We start from the raw sequence: 17,859 nt of genomic DNA on the forward strand, positions 1-17,859 counted from the left end.
GCCAGAGCCCTTGCTGCCGCCAACTCTCACGTCTCTCAGAACAGGTAACTGTTTAGCCAACTCTCAGAACAGCCAACTGTTTAGCCTCCTTAGTGCAGTTGGCAGTGCATCGCTTTTATAACCTGCAGGTCCTGAGATCGATGCTCCGAGGAGGCACCTGCTTTTTGTCGCTAGCCAGAGCCCCTGCTTCTTCTATACACTTGTGTGTCTGTCCCACGAAATCTCACCTCATAAAGTATTTTGCTAGTCTTTAAAGTGCTACTTGAGTGCTTTTTGGTTTGATAGTGTACAGACTAGCACGTCTTCCTCTCTGTTACTATTAAATATAAGTGGATGTTTGCAATAACAAGGTGTCCTAGGGCACCTTAAAGTCTTACAGTCTGTGGATTTTTACTCTTTGCCCACATAAACTTATACCCAAATAAATCTGTTCACCTTTAAGGTGCCACAGGACTCCTGGCAGATTTTGGAGACACAAATTATTTCTTTGCTGTGTTGCTTGAGCCATTTCAGGGCAGACAGTGTTGGACACGTGGTGCGGGAAACGGTATCTTTTAGGGGACTGGGCCGAACCCTACCTGGGAAGCTTGGCGCTCTCCTCAACAGAAGCTAACTCTCACACACTGATGTGACCGTCCCGGCCTGGCCCGCCCCAGCCTCGCTCTCCGAGCAAGTGAGTCCTGACACGGGGACTGCCACGTCCTACAGCTAACGCAGGGCTGAGAAACCGACGGCAGATGGAGCCTGGGACATCTCTCCGCTCCCGTCTCCCCTGCTGAGCCCGAAACAACCCAGAGCCTCCCAGCGCCGCCTCGGACAGCCCCACGACTGAGAGCGCCATCACGCGCACCCCGCCTCCCCGCTTGCCTCAGGCCACGCCCAGCGAGCCCCACCCTCTGACGCCTCTTCATCGATGCAGCGTGAGTCGATTTGTTCTGCCTCCTGCTCAGGAAAGACTCGGAGCGCTCGCATGGGTGATCCCGGCGCTCTGCCCAGCGATGCGCTCTCGGAGTCGATTCGTCGGGCCGTTTAGCGGCGCCATTTTGCAGGAAGCGCCGGAGTCGGGAGAGGTAAGAGTCTGGCTGTGCGCCCCCGTTCCGGCCGAGACTCTACCGCTCGGCCCCACTGCTGGTCCCGCGGCCTGAAGGCAGCGCCGCCGGCGTGCTGTAGTGGCGGGGTCTGTCCCTGTGCGGAGCCGCACGAGAGTGCGGCCTGGATCGGGCTGGTTGGGCGGTTGTACGGTCAAGGGTGCGTCGCCGGTTAACGGGCTTGTTGTAGTGCTCGGTGTGAGCGCGACCTGCAGAGCCGGGGCAAGGCGCGTCTATCCTCGGGGCCGCGGAGAGGAGGGTGGTGGCGCGGCCGATGACCCTTCGCTGTGTTGACAGGTGGGGGCTGAGAGTGCAGCTGGTCGCTTCCCTTCACCTCGCGGCTCCCAGCTCCGGCAAGTGTCACTCACCTTTCCTTCGACCTGCTGTTGTGCGGGGATTGGCGCGTTACCGTGTTGGATGGCCTCGGGCTCCCCGCAAGCGGTCAGTGTGGCCGTTGGCGGAGTGTGGGGGATTGTGCGGCACAATTTAGAAGCCCTGAGGGCGGACTGTGGTGCAGTCCGGCTCCTGAATAACGCAGAAGCAGTTATATACTAGCCTCATAATTGTAGCATCTGACAGTATGGCTGTGTCTACGCCAGAGAGTTGTCAACAAAACTTTCAACAATGTGAATTCAATCCTTAGGGATCTGGGGCAAATATTTTATTTAAAAAAAGGGGAGGGAGGGGAATGGTGCTTGGCCCTGCCAAGAAGGCAGGGGACTGGACTCAATGACCTCCCAAGGTCCCTTTCAGTTTTATGGTATGCATATTTCCATAAATAACTTCAGTACACAGATTGCTCTAGTGTAGACATGGCCTGTATGACCCATCATGGTGTGTGATGCTACTTTCTTCTGTTTCAGGAAGCATTTTGTTGAAATAAGGACACTACTGTCAGAAATGGCCAATGTGAGTAATTTAATCATTGACCCCGGCTATCAACAGCTTATAACTTTAACTGTACCATAATGTCAAATAGCATTAAGCAGGAAACTTAAGTTTTCATTTGTGTTCTGGCACCAGTGGAAAGACTTTCATGTTCCTCATATCTGCCAAGATACACCTGAAGCTCTGTGTAAACTCCAAACTCGAAACCTTGTCTTGCTCACCAAAGATGGTCCAGTAAAAGATATCTCATTCCCCCTGGTAACTCTGAAAAAGATATTACGTGTATTTGAAAGACTTTGAGCATTTTTGCAAATTTTTATATAGTACTAGATTCTCTTTGCTTTTTATATGGTATCAGTGAAATGCTGTGCAGTGCTCCTGCATAAGGGCAGGTCATTCATAAAATATTGTATGCAACTTCTTTTTTTAATGTAAAAATGGTATTGGATTGTTGGCTGGTGGAAAAAAATGACTAGCTGAATGTTTCAGGGTGTGCTATGGATTTAAACATTTGTCCCCAGTTCTGCAGATGCTTCAGTTCCCCCTCTTGGGCTCATGTGATCATTTTTGTCGTCAGAAGGGGGTCATGTCAAAATTTGAGAACCCTTGATTCAGTGTATCTATTTAGACAGGATTTTTGGTGCCAGTGTAAACCTACGTGTAAAGATCAAGTGGCTGTACCATGTATAGGATTAGCTAAGAATATAGGTGTGTTCTGTCCCGAATATATTTTAATATTACGGCATTGTTGTGGTTTTGTTTTTGTTGTTTTTTTTTTAAATTGTCCAGCAATTTTTTAATACTAAATCTATCTTGTATTTATTGGACTGAGGTTGCTATGGCTGGGCTGGAGTGCGTCTGCCCTCAGAATCCCTGGGGTGGGCCTGCTGGAGAAGAGGGTTATTCCGGCCCTGCACTGGCTACTGATGACTCGTAAGCCTCATCCCTTTAGGATGAGGCTTACTGGTTAGCCCTTAACATCTCTAAATTAAAGTTCTGATTGTGCTAGTACACTGTGAAAGCCATTACTTAAGACTGATTTCAGATAATTGTGTGCTGATTACAAGCATCTTGAAATCTAAGGGTAACAAAAGCTGTGAGACCCTGATGCTGAAATTTGAACGTGATAGTTTCATTTCCATCAGTGAAATTCTTTGTGGATGTATATCTGGAAAATTGAGCCTTTAGTACTAAATTTTATTATTTTGATATTCCTGGGTACCCCACTTTCAATATCTGAGTATCCATCTTCATTTGCATATCTAATGATCGTTACTGTAAGCCGTGGTTCCTTCATAGTCTTTTAAAGTATGTATTAGACCACCACAACTGCAATAATGCTGCATACAAGAAGTGTTCAGTTTAATATGTATTTTAAATAATTAACAAAAAAGCAGGACTATTTATAACATACACCACTTTTACTGTGTAAAGGCTTGTTTTTCACGTTGACAGGTTTAGGTCTTTATCCTGCTAGCATGCATGTGTCTGAGCATTTGAGAACTTCCATTACAGTCAATAGGATTACTTACATGCTTAAAATAAAGTGAAAGCATACGTACATATAGCAATGAAGCCTTAAGATTTAGACATATTCAAAAATGTTTGCAAAATTTTTACCTTGGTTCTAGAAAAGCAGAACAAAAGCCTTAAGATGGACCTAAATTCTTAAGGAGAACTACATTTTTAAGACATTGCACTTCAGGTTAGAAATCCAGTGGTAGATGGAAGTATGTTTAAAATTGAGGGGGTTATTTAATTACATGTAATATTATTTTGGTATTAAAATTTGTTTTGTGTTACTATCCCTAAATATTTGTGTTGGCTACAAATTTTTGTTTTTGTTTGAGTGAATAATTAGGTTGTTGAGGTGGAGAAACTAGAAGTTGTCAGAAGAAAAGTTTGAAGTTATATCAATTAGATACTGAGTGGTTGGAGCTCTTGAAATTTGGGGAGCTGATTACATTTCTGGGTCTAAGCACTCTAGCTGGATATTTTTGCTAAGCCAATCAGCAGTAAAACAGGGAACAATATTAACATTTAAATTTATTATTATTAGGATTCAGATTTAACCGTATTGAGATGAATTCAAGTTTTACATACTCTTGAGTACTATTGTTTCAGTGTGTTTGCAAACTTGGAAATACAACATTGAATCCATTTGTGTTCAGTTTTTTTAAGGTTTTTGTTATTGTAGAAGTAGATGGTTTTTTGTATTTTGTAGTTGAATGTTTATATTTGGAAACAGTTATTGGGTATGAAATCAATTATGTGGCAAATCCCAGCTCTGCAGAATATACAAGAGCTGTGTGACTTTCTGATGATACTCCTATTTATGGCTTTTTGCCACTGAAAATGTTTTGTTTTCTGTAAACCAAAATAATGTTTGTATTAATTTTCTGGCTTGGTTGTGTTCCTCAAGCTTCTAATACTTTAGGTTGATGGTGTAGTGTGACTGAATTGCAATTCCTGCCTGTTCTGATAATTTAGTTTTAAAAGAAATTTGTGTGTGTACTTTGTGCTTTGGCATTCTTTTACATCTTAATTATTCTTAATATCTTGTAATACCTTTGCACAAGAAGTTGGACTGAAAACAGTGCTAGTCTTTAGGGTAAAGCAATGAGAAGAGATATCACTATTAACGTATCTATAATACTTCGATAGATCCTGAGATCAACTTTTGTGATTGCTTTGTATTTCAACTGATTTTTTTTTTTTCAATTGTAACAACAGCATAGGAAATGATACCTAGTGTATCGTGACCCTGTACGTAAACATATTTAGTTCATGTGTTGTCACAATGATGCCCCTTCATGACTCTCAGCCCTTTCTAGTTGTAGCTTAAATGCAGAGAGGTATGTCAGAATACATTTTTGTCTGCATTGTGCAGTTTTTTTAATCAAAATTTAACAGGAATGTAGCAGTACTAATAAAGTGTTCTTAGAGTTAAAAAATAGAGTTAATGACACTTTATTGCTAAGTTTTCCTTTATGGAGTTAGATTTAGTTTTACGTTCTAAATATAAATTAATTGATTACTTGCAACATATGACACTCAGTTCTGCTTTCATCTTCTGTAGGTGCTCTGTAACAGAGCAAGACTGGTGACCTATCTGCCAGGATTTTACTCCTTGGTTAGAAGGGTTGTAAATCTCAAGACTTTTGCTACAGCAGGATCTTCTGGCTCGGATGAGCCTCATGTTGCTGCTACACCTCCTGATATATGTAAGGAAAAAATACAACAATTTTGTTACATTGACTGACTACCAAAGTTCAGCATCTTAAACTAGCTGTCTCAAATAAATAAGAAATATTACTTCTTGTTTTGGTATGGTGAGACCTTGAGGTTTGTTTGGCTTTTTTTTTTTAATTTATTATTTTTATTTATTTATTCATTGTAATTACTTTTTTCCCCCCTGTCTGACATGATCATCTTCAGATGCTTCTGTTTAGGAGTTAAAATATTTTTCCAATATGAAAAATAACATAAGTACTCAATTTTTAACAGGTCCAAGAACTGTGTGGCCAGATGAAGTAATGGGGCCATTTGGTCCTCAAGACCAGAGATTTCAGCTTCCTGGTAATATAGGTTTTGATAGTCACCTAAATGGTACAGCTTCTCAGACAAAAACACAAGTTCATAAAAGTTTGCCTGATATATTAGTGGAGTCCTTATCAAGTGAGAGACATGAATTTGTGATGGCACAATACATAAATGAGTTTCAGGTAAGTACATTTAATTTAATGCATGCAGCTGGAAATTGTTTTGATTACCTTACGTACAAAGAGTAATCTCCCAAAAATATAATACTGATAGTGCTCTGAAAATAAACAGAAATGAGGGGATTATCCAGAAAATGTTTCCCAAGAAAAATCATGAACTGACTCCTTTAAAACTGACACTGAGTACTGAGAATAATTTTTCAAGATGTGTAATAATTTTTTAATGGTTGTTTTATATGTATGAGTTGTGAAAACAAGATTAGGTCAATTTAACTTTAAAACAAATTGACTTGGTCTTAGTCTTATTGTTTTGGTTTTGGTTTTCAAAAACAGATAAGTATTTTATTGTTAACGTTTAATGATTTCCCATTAGGGTGGATGAGTATAATTTATTACAACAAAGTCTCCTTATTTGGGGCTTTTACATGTTCATGAAACCCAACATTAGAAGTGTACTAACTAAACTTGATTATATTTGAAATTGTTCCCTTTTAGGGATAGCACAGCTCATAGTGAGTCAGAGGTTCCTTATTAACAGTAGGCAGTTTGACTTATTATTTGCTAGGTTTGCATATTAAATTTTTGCCCATGTGTAGTATTATTATTATTATTATTAGTGATACTCAGACCTTACTGGCTTTGGAGCCAAATTAGCAATCAACATTACACCAAACAGCCACAGCAGTGTGAATTCATTGCTGAATTTCTTCTCTGTGCTTGTTTGTTTAATATTCTCACAGCAAATGACTGACCAAGTATTATTTCATCAACTACAGTAGGTTAATAATATTTTAAAGCAACCTGATTGGCTAATAGCATAGGATAGTAATTAAATTGTGGTGTTTTAATATCACTGCTGCAAATAGCTTCAGGAAACTCATTAAAGAGCCTCTTGCCACTGTCAAGTCTGAGCATCGCTGAGCTAGCATATTGGCTTTCCAAAACTCTCATGAATTTTGTGGCATCTTCAAACATAGGAAATCAGTTTAAAATATGATAAGAATGTTCACAAAAAATTGGTTTATAGTATTTCTTGTGTATGTAGAACTTGCCTTTGAGCCATCTGTTTGCCCTTAATGAGCTTTCTGGTTCAGTGCCTTAAACTTGTGCACAATCAGGTTTTGTTTTTATTTTATTTTATTTTATTTATTTATTTTAGAAAAGTGAGCCAAGTGTAATTGATGCAGATGTTGTCTAGCTGCAACTAAATCTGTAAACTTGAAAGCTCCAGCGCCTCTACTGTTACTTACAGCTTTACTAAGCTATTGTACAGAGAAGACAGATAAATGAGAGCATTGTCCATTTCCTCTGTGACTATTTAGGAGACTGTAGACAAGAATCAGGTCAATTTCACACTGCTGCTGTTTGGGAAAGTTCTGAGTGAGCTTTTTCTCTTGGGAACAGGAAATGAAGGCAAAGGAAGAGTAGAGTAGCAGATACCGTATCCATAGCAACTAGAAAGCAGCAGGAGATTAGAATAGGAGAGAAACTGCACCTCCACCATCTGAGTAGCCCAGGTTCACGTACATTCCAACTGCCTGAGCATCCTTGGGTGGATTTCAAATTTGTCTGAATGCTAGAGGTAGATACAAAAGATCAAACATTTGAATAGGGAATATAGATGGTATTCTTACTAGGGTGCACACTTCCTTCATCAGCAGTTGTGGAGAAGAGGAGGAGTTGGTCTTTGGTAGGTTGGTTTAGTTCTCTGGCTATTGGGCATGTTATATATTTGTAAGCCTTCTAAGCAGGATGGCTGGTTGGATGTGAGGCAAGTAGGAAAGAGAGCAATGAGAGAAGCAGTCAGAAAATGACAGTGTTATCTGAGTATGAAAATGTGCACCCAAACCTTTACTGAATTCTGTGGCAAGATCAGAAGATCCACCAACTTATCTTCCACACTGAGAGGAATATAGTAGAATCTGCCTTGATAATTGTATTTTATAGCAAAAAGCTAACCTTCTAATGTGGTGAGATTTTTAAAGAAGAATTACTTTATAAACTGTCTGCTTCTGAATTGACTGCAGCTCAAGATACTGTACGTGTAATTTCTTGTGAAGGCGACTGTATTTACAAATTCAGCTATGTTAGACTGTCCAAAGGAATTGTTGCGTTAGCTTTCTGGAATCCCATACTAGTGGAAAGGCTTTCTTATATGTGAATTAAAAAGCTAGGAAATCCCATGCTGAAGTGTAGAACAAATGTGGAAAGCCTGATGTTGCATTTCAGTCTCCCATAGCAGGTGGCTGTTTTCATTATCCTCTGAGGAGTGCAAGTTTACTCTTATAACTTAGCTTGCAGAAATTCCACATGAAAGGCAGTTACAGTAGCTTTAGTTATTAAGGCTCTTGTATGTGGCAGCAGTCATGGATAATTTGGTCTGTAAGGCTACAGCAATTAAGTATTAAAATTTGTTTGCAAAATATCGAGCTTGGGAGGATTCCATGCATTTGTTTGAACTCAGTAGCAGTAAAGCTACTTTTATTTAGTTTTTTTTATTGCAGTACATGCAAAAAATTTACAAAGCCAATTTCAAGCATTCATAGTAGTTTGTGTTAGCCATTTATTTGAATGCCGGAAGTGCAATGTAAGCACAATTACATATAAAGTAGTATATTTAGATGCCTCTGAAATGTACTGGTAAAAGTTGAAAACTTAAATGTTATGCATCTGATTCGTGTTTAATACATTGCAGCTTCACTTACAAATACTAACCACTAAAGTCAACTGTAATAAGATTAGAATTTACGAAAAGACTGATCTCGATAAATCATAGGCTTGGGAGTTAGGAGACCTAGTTCTAACACAGATTTACTCTGTTTTTCCAACTTTAACATGGAGTGATGAGAATGTTTAGAAGCTTGTTGCAAACTGTGTGAGCAGCCTGTATTCAGTGGGACAACTTCTGTGAATAAAGGTCTGCAGGATCTGGGGATTATCCAACTCAATTTGGAAGTAGTATTTGAATTGTTAATCATGTTACATGACCTGAAAATTACTCACTTGTATTTCCTTGATTTTCCACAGGGCACTGATGTCACCCCTAAACAACAAATAAATAATGCTGAAACATACTTTGAAAATGCTAAAATAGAATGTGCAATACAAACTTGTCCGGAAATGTTACGGAAAGGTATATCTTTCACATTTTTGAATAAGTTTTTGGGGTTTTTTTTTTGGTTAAGTAAATATCATTTTCCATCATCAGATCAAGATTGTGGAGCATGTGAATTGGAGTTTCTGTAGCTTTAAATTTTTTAAAAGTTCAGTCAATATAATCCAAATTAATGGATGATTACTAAAATGTTTACATTTTGCGTAATAAAATCTTTAACTATATGAAAAGAATTTAAGAATTAATGAGCCAATGGTAAAATTAAAAGGTCAGCGGAAGCCTTTTTAAATATATGGTGCACTCAGAACCTGACCAAAAATGCCTCCAGAGCAGCTTTGTGTGTCTGTGTTTACTCTGATGTTCAGATAATTGAACACTTCCATGACACTGTTTGCCCACCTATAAAATGGAGTGATGATGAATTTTACAGACTTACTGGAACTCTTGTAAGCATGCTTTATTCAGTAAAGGCTCATAATCCAATGGATTGTGCAGACGTGCTTGCCATATCCCAACCACTCCTGTCCTGTGTCCACATGGGGAGAATTGCTATGGAACTACCAAATCCTATTGCCTAGTTTTAGTTCTTTCTGGTGTTCTCTGTGCAACAGAAATAGTGTTGGATGGACTGGGGGTGATACATGGTCATATGACACATTGGGTTAGGTTGTTAACCAGGGACTTAGAAAACTTTTTTACTGCAAAAATAGAGCCTCCCATGTCCCAGATTCTGTTACTTTTCTGTAGGCAGCCAAAGCTGTAGTGCAATCCACAAAGTGGAGCGGAGTTAGGCAGAGAAGCAACTGTCTCATGTGCAGGGCTCAATCAAGTGGGCATATTCAGAAGAGAGCTCACACTACGCACGTGGCAGGGAGTAAACCTGCTTCAGCTTTGAGCTCAGTGCTTAAGTATGATTCCTAAAAATTCTGGCAATGGAGCTTTTGGTGTCATGATGCTGGGTATGGGGGATCGCACATGGTACAAGAAAAAAGCCCAGAGGAAAAGGGGCTCTTGGAATGAAGCAGACAAACCCTCAGGCTGCAACTGAAGGGGAAAAAACCCACCAGTTTTCAAAAACATTAGCCTAAATTTGCCTAAAATTAGCTATTTTTGCCAATTTCTGCTTTGTGAGAGGGATAAGTTATACACCCTTTTCCCCAACATCTCCCTTTAGCTAGCTTTGGCAGTACAATTCCCAATGTTAGGTGCCTGTCTCTTCCCCATTGTTGCATAGCAGGTCTGAGCACATAATCTAGGTTTCATGAATCCCAGTGATTTTCTACATTTCTTAAAAGTTAGGTGTTCGTGATAATCAGTGTCTCCACACCTGAGTCCATATGGATTACAGTAAACACACACAGTTAATGCAGGGATGATTGGTTAATTAATCCATGTTGTATTGTAGTAATTTTCAAATAGTCTCATTATAATAACACCTGGGTACCTAACTCAGCTACTAAATCTTCGCTCAGCAGTAAGAGACTTAACTGCATGCAAATTCTGAAATTTGTACATTGGTGAAGTTTTATTATTACAGTGGTTTAAGTGAAAGGTAGTACACTGAATGAAAAACTCCTGACACTTGCAGGCACTGTGACCAAAGTAGAAGAAGCATGAAATATACAAAATCAACCCATTGCACTCTAACATGCTAATTTTGTTTTTCTAGATTTTGAATCAATGTTTCCAGAAGTGAGTGCCAATAATCTAATAGTACTAACGATAACCCAGAAAACTAAAAATGACATGACTGTATGGAGTGAAGAAGTGGAAGATGAGAGAGAGTTGTTGTTAGAAAACGTAAGTAGTATTTGTATATTTGTGGTTATATTGTAGGTGGGCCCCTTTTTGTTTGTTTTGACCTGTTTTTTGTTCTGTAACTGACCTAATTTAATTATCTTAGATCAATCCCTTGAGTTAGCCAAATGTAACTTCTTTCTGTTTGTAAAATGGGGATAACAAACTTTACAAAACTTTTTGATATATTTAGATAATATTATATATTAATCTTTTTTTGGTGGTGAGGTGAGTTACAGGAGTTATTTTGTTATATAAAATGCTTTAACTCATTGCCACATATTAGCTAATTCATTTGACTTTTATAATTGGACAACATCCCACAGGGGGCAGCAGCTATCTTTCCCAATCACTGCAATGCAATAGCAATGCATTTTGTGCCATTTCGTTGCTTTGCATAATTCAATTCTCATCCTTTGACAGGCTATGTCTACAGTGCAGTGATCTGTCGACAGAAGTTACTAACTTCTGTCAATGGATCACGGCCACACAAAAGTGGATCAAAAGAGAAATCTGCCATACTGGCAGAGCAGCCAGACTGCCCGGCCACTCCCTCCACAGAATGGCCAACTGGAAGCTCAGCAAATGGGGCTGCCCAGTGAACCGGAAGCCCTGTCTGTTGACAGAGAGCCCCTTAGAGCATCTTCATGGCCCTTTTTGCCCAAAGAAAGGGTTGAGAAAGGTGGTGTTCCACTGACAGCGTTCTGCCTCTCTGCAATGAGGAAGTGCCAAGTTTTGTCAACAGACTGTTGACAAAACACATTGGCTCTGTCCGTGCTTGGCCAAGACTTCGAAATGGCCATGTTCGAACATTACTAATAGGTGCTGGATTGACAATTCAGCACCTCATTAGCATTAGGACACTTCCAGCCGTGGCACTTTGAAAGCGCCACTTTCGAATGCTAGCAGCTCAGCGCAGCTACGCGGGGGTCCTTTTCTAAAGGATCCCGCACCTTTCGAAGTCCCTTTATTCCCCTCAGCTTTTGAAGTGCCACGTCCGGAAGTGTCCTAATGCTAATGAGGCGATGGATATTCAATTCAGCGCCTCGTTAGTAATATTTGAAATGGCCATTTACATGACCATTTTGAAGTTTTGGCCAAGTCTGACCACAGCCATTTTGTATGTAGACATTCCGAGTTTTGTCGACAAAACCCTCTACTGTAGACATAGCCACAGGCCCGTGGAGCATCCACACTAACAATGGGTTCTGTTAACATACTGTGAACAGAACTCAGCACTTCCGCCAAAAGCATTCTGCTTCTCTGCGGTGAGGAATAACACCTTTGACAGATTATGTCCACTAAAAAGCTATGTGGAAGACACTCTGGGTGGGCCCTCTTTCAGCATACAAGGCTTCTGGGTCACTGGGCAGCCCTGTCTTCTGAGCTTCCAGTTGCACATTCTGTCAAGAGAGAGGCCGGGTAGTCTGGCCATTCTCTGTCAACAGAGCAATCTGCTTTTGTCTATGGCTGCAATCTGTCAACAGTTTTGTCAGAAGATATCTTCCAACAGTAACTTCTATTGACAGAATGCTGTAGTGTAGACAAAGCCCCAGTATTGGCTAATTTGGCCTACTTTAGAATTAAGACGCTGATTGATCTTTTTGGCTAGGTCTACGAGGACCGGTAGTGCTGGTAGCTTCATGCTAACGAGCAGTCTTGCAGTTGTAAATTGCTGCTCATTAGCATAATTGTGCAGCTAATTAGCATAGCTGCACAAGATGTTGCTGCTAGCAGCAAACAGGCTGTGTAGACGTGCTTCAGCCAGCAAATACCCCCTCTGTCACTAGCCCCTATTCAGACACAAGGGATTGGCAACAGAAGGGTTTTTTGCCAGCAGAGGCACATCTACACAGCCTGTTTACTGATGCAGCAGCTTCTGCCAGCAGCAAGATCTTGTATTGCTATGCTAATGATCAGTGTGATTATGCTAATGAGCAGCCACCACTACAGGTCTGTGTAGATCTGGGCTTATTAATGTTTTTTAACATGAATGTCCTTAGTCTTCCACATTCACTTAATAGAAGTGAATGAAGTTGAATTGCCACTAGAGGTCTCTAGAAAAAGTTTGTGAATTTTTTGTCTATTCCAGCAGATGTCAGTGTTTGCTGCTAATTTTGTTAACTTCATTATCTTAAAATACATAAAATGTTGAATGTGTTTTAAAAATCTGATAAGTTCTCTTCCTGTATAATGACTTTGACTACCAGTCTATCTAATTATGGATGGGAGTCAGTATCAGTAGAAATTAAGATGAAAACAGTTTCTCACTATCTTTTGAAATTATAATTTATAAATGAAATTTATCCATCAGTAGAGAGAATGAAAGGATTAATACAGGAAGAGAAATAAGCAGTGGAAAGCATTAGTTATAAGGACTGCATACAAAGTAAAAGTCCCTTCATTTTCGTGTGTCTTTGAATTCTTTATGGTCTGATGGTCTTCAGCATTGTAATCTGGTCTAATTATGTTAACTGTCGTCTTTCTTCCTTGTGCACCTCCTTGTCAACTCAGATATAATCACTGTAAGGTTGTAGATGTAACCTCCTGGCCCAAAGGTTTCTAACAGCTAGTTCACCATAAAATAGCCTATTTGTTTGCTTTTTAGATGGTTAGGAATAACTTGAAATTAATTCTTTTGATGTGAGAGGCTTTTGCTAAAGTAATGGGAGTTATTTATAGACACATCCTGGAAGTTTACAGTAGTGAGATGCAAGTTTAAATGAATACAGCACTTCAACTGCTATGAGACTTGTACAGCGCTGGGTCAAAATATCTAGTTTACCAAAATGTATGCATTAAATGCTGTCTTTAGATAGCTTACGTGTATGTCTGTGACTTACTTTAAAGTTTTAAATTAGTCTTCAGATCCACTTAACCGTAAAGTGGAGAAACAGGAAAATAGCTCAACAGTAAGGTAGAGCTTTAGATATTTTGGGTCACTGGATGGGACAGTGGTAACTCAGATTCTGAATTAGTAAATTTTGAGACCTAGGACTTCATGGAGCACAAACAGTGAAACAAAATTCAATTTAAGGCTTTTTTTTCTTTTTCTGGGGGCGGGGTGCTAAATAAATAAGGAAATAAATACATAATCTAAAATTTAAGTAATATTAAGGAATCTGCTCTTCTGCTGCTCAGTAGTATACTTTGGGATTGTACATGTGTATCAAACTAGGTTACTGCTATTGTTTACCAAAGTAAACAAAAGCAAAACTTAGGTCACTGTAACATAAACCAGTGTCCATACGTATTGTATGGGCCTCATGTTTTATTCCAGTAGCAAAGCAAAACAGCTTAGCTTTACCAGCTGGATTAATGGTATCTAATGGGGTGTGTAGGTCACAACTTTGATGTTGTTTAAGTTTATGGTTTGTTTCTTTTAAACAATCAGACAAATTTTATACGAGGTGACATCAGAAGCATTAAACAAACCATGGCATATCCTGTCACCGAGCTGTATAGAAGTAATTCCTCAGATATGAACTTCTTTCTTTGAGTGTTTTTGTGAAGTGTGTTATCAGGACCAGTTCCCATTCATGTGTCACTTCTCTTGTTTCTGAAAAATACTGCTGTAAAACTTCCAAAGTTGTTAACTAGCCTCCACCCATTTATTTGGAAAACACTCAAATATAATTTTCTTTGCATGGCCAGAAATATTAAGAGTTCAATTTCTTACTAGTCTTGCCTAGTGATGAACTGCAGCATGACTGTTTCAAAGTACTTATAAAACTATATTTACTTTAAAAATTTGGTGTCCTGAGTTATGTTTAAAGGGACTCGTAATTAGACTTTTCTAATTCAGAGCAACCACGTGTTACTGTCTTGCTCTACATGATATCTTCTAAAAAATCATTTTGGGAATACTTAAATTGTATATTTTAATGCATCTTGTGGCAAACTATGAGGTTCAATTTTTATCTGTAAAGGGCTAATGAAATAGAGAAATAACTGAAGCAGTGGTTGACTTTTACAGAGGTTTAACAGGTATGATTCTGCAAACTGCACCAGCAGTCAAAGCAATTAGATGATCCTTGTACAAAATGGTAATCCTCAACTGAGTTGTGCAAAAAATTTTTTTTCAAATCTCTTGTGATTGTAGTAGCCTAATATGTTCTATTAATTTTAATCCTTTTAGTAATGCTGTTGATCGTTGTCTTTAAAAAGATGTTAAATTTGACACTTATCTGTGTGTGTTACAGAGAAGTTCCATTGCTCTTAACTTAAAATCATTCAGTTTTTACATATAAAAGGAGAGCTTCTCTTTTAATATAATTATTTCTCCCCTTTTGTTAGTTTGTTAATGGTGCCAAGGAAATCTGCTATGCACTTTTTTCTGAAGGCTACTGGGCAGACTTTATTGATCCATCGTCTGGATTGGCAGTAAGTTATTCTGCTGTGGGGAATGGAGACTAATTTAGTAGACTTGTAATGGTACGTGGGTCGTTTTACTGTACAAATCTAGCCCTTCTAGTAACAGAGAGGAAGCCGTGCTAGTCTATACACTATCAAAACAAAAAGCAGTCAAGTAGCACTTTAAAGACTAGCAAAATAGTTTATTAGGTGAGCTTTCGTGGGACATTAAACTTGTGAAGTCTATAGTTATTTAAAAATTAAATTCCTGATCCTCTGAGATGCTCTTTTGAGAGTGGAGGCCTGTGCCTCTTTTATTTTAGAAAGTAAATTACAGATTTTTTAAAGGGCAGCAACTGTTCTTATGCCAATGCAAATAACTTATGTCAAAATCCGAGGAGGGATAGGAATTAATGATGTTTCTCTCTTTTTAAAAAAAAAAAAAAAAAGCCCCATAAACCTCCCTATGTAGCTTATTCACAGTGAAATCACTTTACATATTATAAAAGCAGTTTTGTTACTAGCACTGGTAGGTTTCATTTTGTTTGAACCCTGGTATTTCTGTCACTTTAAATATTGAAACCTCTGTTTTATAAAATTGTGACTGTGCTGAACTGATTAATACAATGTATCTTTCAAAATATTAAAACTGTTTTTCCCCCAGTTTTTTGGACCATACACAAACAACACACTGTTTGAAACAGATGAACGCTACCGCCATTTAGGATTCTGTGTGGATGACCTTGGCTGCTGCAAAGTTATTCGTCATACTCTCTGGGGTACTCATGTGGTTGTAGGAAGTATTTTCACAAATGCTGAACCTCACAGCCCTATTATGAAGAAATTAAGTGGAAAATAACAGCTATCGGGCTCCTAAAAGTTAAAATTTGACCTGTGTATTTTTTACTTGATAATTGGTCTATAAACATTGTCGAGAAATACCAAGTTGTAACGTATACACACTTACAGGTAATAAAATAATCATTACTTATTTTAGTCTGTGTGAAATACATGTTCATCACCTGACTTACAATATTGACAACATTTTACTTAATAGGTATGCAGATATGCCATGTGATTTGATTTTTTTTTTTTTTTTTTTAAAGAAGCAAGATTCCCTTGTCCTTATTTGGCTGAAAGTATAACTCCAAACATAATTCAGGCTCCTTCTAGTTGTTTGTTTAAAATGCCTCTAGCTGTCCATGTTAACCAAGTCCTTCTCCGCCCATAGCTTTGCCAGGCTGTGGAGATGGGACTTATTGTGTTCTGAGGGGCTAGGTGTGCTGTCCATCCAAAGCAATGCTATGTGTATATATTTTGAGAGTTTGAGCCTTATCCCTGTGAATAAAATCTAAAAATATTTACATTAGGCGACACTGTGTGGTTTGCAAAACCACCTCAAGTATTGCACAGAAATTTTAAAAAATCTTGGTAGACCCAACTTTAATTTGCTGAAAGAATATACACGGTCTTCTCAAATGATGATTACTATAACAATACATTTTTCACAAATATTCAGCTGCAAAAATGGATGATTTTTTTTTTTTCCATTTGTGGAGGTAGGGCACTGTATCCTTGAAGTATCTGAGTAACTTAATTTGAATTTTAATTCTTAACCATATCTTACTGTACTTTTCTTACTATACATTTTTAATGACCAAAAGCTCTCGGATGTAACATGGGACGCTTGATATTCAGCTGAATTCCTTTAAAATCTCATGCTTGGGAAAGTTGTACCTTTTGTGGTGGTTGACACATTGGGGTGACTTTAAAAGAAGGTTCAGTAAGGAAGGGATTTCACTCCTGACCTCTGTAGTCAATGAGAGTTTTACTGCTGAATTCAGTTGAGCAAATATTTCACCTCAGAATTTATAGGAGTTTTGCTCTGGTTTGCTAAATAGAGTAATGTATTTCACAATGCATATGTTGTACATTTATTACAAATATTTAGGGTATGATTATCAAAATACTTAATATTGAAATAACTCTGCTCGCACAGAAATCATTTGGTGTACTTCTATGCCTGAATACTTTTGAAAGTCCCACCACTGTCTAGTTTAGCTCTTCTACAATATCTTATCTTGCTGGCATGCAGTATTAGTATCTGCATGTAATTCCATTGAATTTGGATTTTTTTTTTTAAATTTTATATTGATCTTTGACTTTTTGCTAACAAATAAGGAACAACTAAAAGTACATGAATTGTTAACAGCTGTTTTCTAGCAAAGGTTACTCTTCTGAAGAAAAAATGTATGTTTTTGGTTTTTCAATCTGAAAACTGCTATTAATTTCCATAGCTTTGTTGAGGTGAACTTTTAAATATGCTGGAATGGTAATGGATTGTGCACCTAAAAAGTGCCTCAGAGGTGAGTGTGAAATGTGTGTGATTCTCTGCAGTAAGGTTGACTTTGGTATACTTACAATTTGTGCACATAATTAGTATTTTAAAGTCAATATACTTGAAATAATTTCCAGACGAGTACAACTTTAATGCAAGGAGCAATTGAGACATAGTCTAAAACTATACAGCATAAGAATTGTTATAAATAAGTAACATATCTCACCTCTTAATTTACACAGCTAAACACTATCATAGAATCTGGCTATGTCTAGATTAGAGTGATTTATCAACAGAAGTTTTGGTCAGAAGATTTCCTTCAGAAGGACCCTTGTCTACACGGCAGCTTTGGTTCTGGTGGGGGATCTTCCAGAAGCAAGATCTCGTGGGGATATGCTAATGAGTTGTGAGATTTTAATCCATGCCTCATTTGCACCTTCTGCTCTGCTCTTTACCATGCCCCTTCCAGAAGTGGGGTGTGAGTATAGATGTGGCCCTAGTGTGGAAGGAAAACCAAAGGGGGTTAAGCAACCAGAAACCTAGGAGCCTATCCTCAGT

General features: G+C 38.5%; 1 protein-coding gene across 7 annotated transcripts; it reads left to right on the forward strand.

Annotated features, from left to right (window-relative positions):
• Positions 1-980: 980 nt before the first annotated feature.
• MMADHC (metabolism of cobalamin associated D) lies at positions 981-15,958 on the forward strand. 7 transcript variants are annotated; one of them, XM_075001696.1, is made up of 9 exons: positions 994-1,070; positions 1,386-1,529; positions 1,952-1,997; positions 5,056-5,200; positions 5,484-5,701; positions 8,726-8,831; positions 10,483-10,613; positions 14,907-14,993; positions 15,628-15,958. In XM_075001696.1, exons 3-9 carry the CDS (start codon positions 1,989-1,991, stop codon positions 15,820-15,822), a joined length of 891 nt encoding a protein of 296 aa, XP_074857797.1. In that variant the 5' UTR covers positions 994-1,070; positions 1,386-1,529; positions 1,952-1,988; the 3' UTR covers positions 15,823-15,958. The 7 variants fall into 7 exon arrangements, with proteins under 7 accessions (XP_074857799.1, XP_074857797.1, XP_074857795.1 ...); XM_075001694.1 differs by having other exon boundaries at positions 1,055-1,070; positions 1,386-1,445; positions 1,956-1,997; XM_075001700.1 differs by lacking the exon at positions 994-1,070 and adding an exon at positions 1,084-1,248.
• Positions 15,959-17,859: the final 1,901 nt, after the last annotated feature.

Source organism: Carettochelys insculpta, chromosome 8, assembly GCF_033958435.1.
Source record: "Carettochelys insculpta isolate YL-2023 chromosome 8, ASM3395843v1, whole genome shotgun sequence".
NCBI classification, from domain to species: Eukaryota; Metazoa; Chordata; order Testudines; family Carettochelyidae; genus Carettochelys; species Carettochelys insculpta.

Bases quoted from the DNA above. Each gene is read 5' to 3' on its own strand.
- MMADHC (XM_075001693.1), top strand. From the start codon at position 1,363: ATGACCCTTCGCTGTGTTGACAGGTGGGGGCTGAGAGTGCAGCTGGTC. The intron at 1,998-5,055 runs GTGAGTAATTTA...CATCTTCTGTAG, and splicing joins TACTGTCAGAAATGGCCAAT to GTGCTCTGTAACAGAGCAAG. The intron at 8,832-10,482 runs GTATATCTTTCA...TTGTTTTTCTAG, and splicing joins TCCGGAAATGTTACGGAAAG to ATTTTGAATCAATGTTTCCA.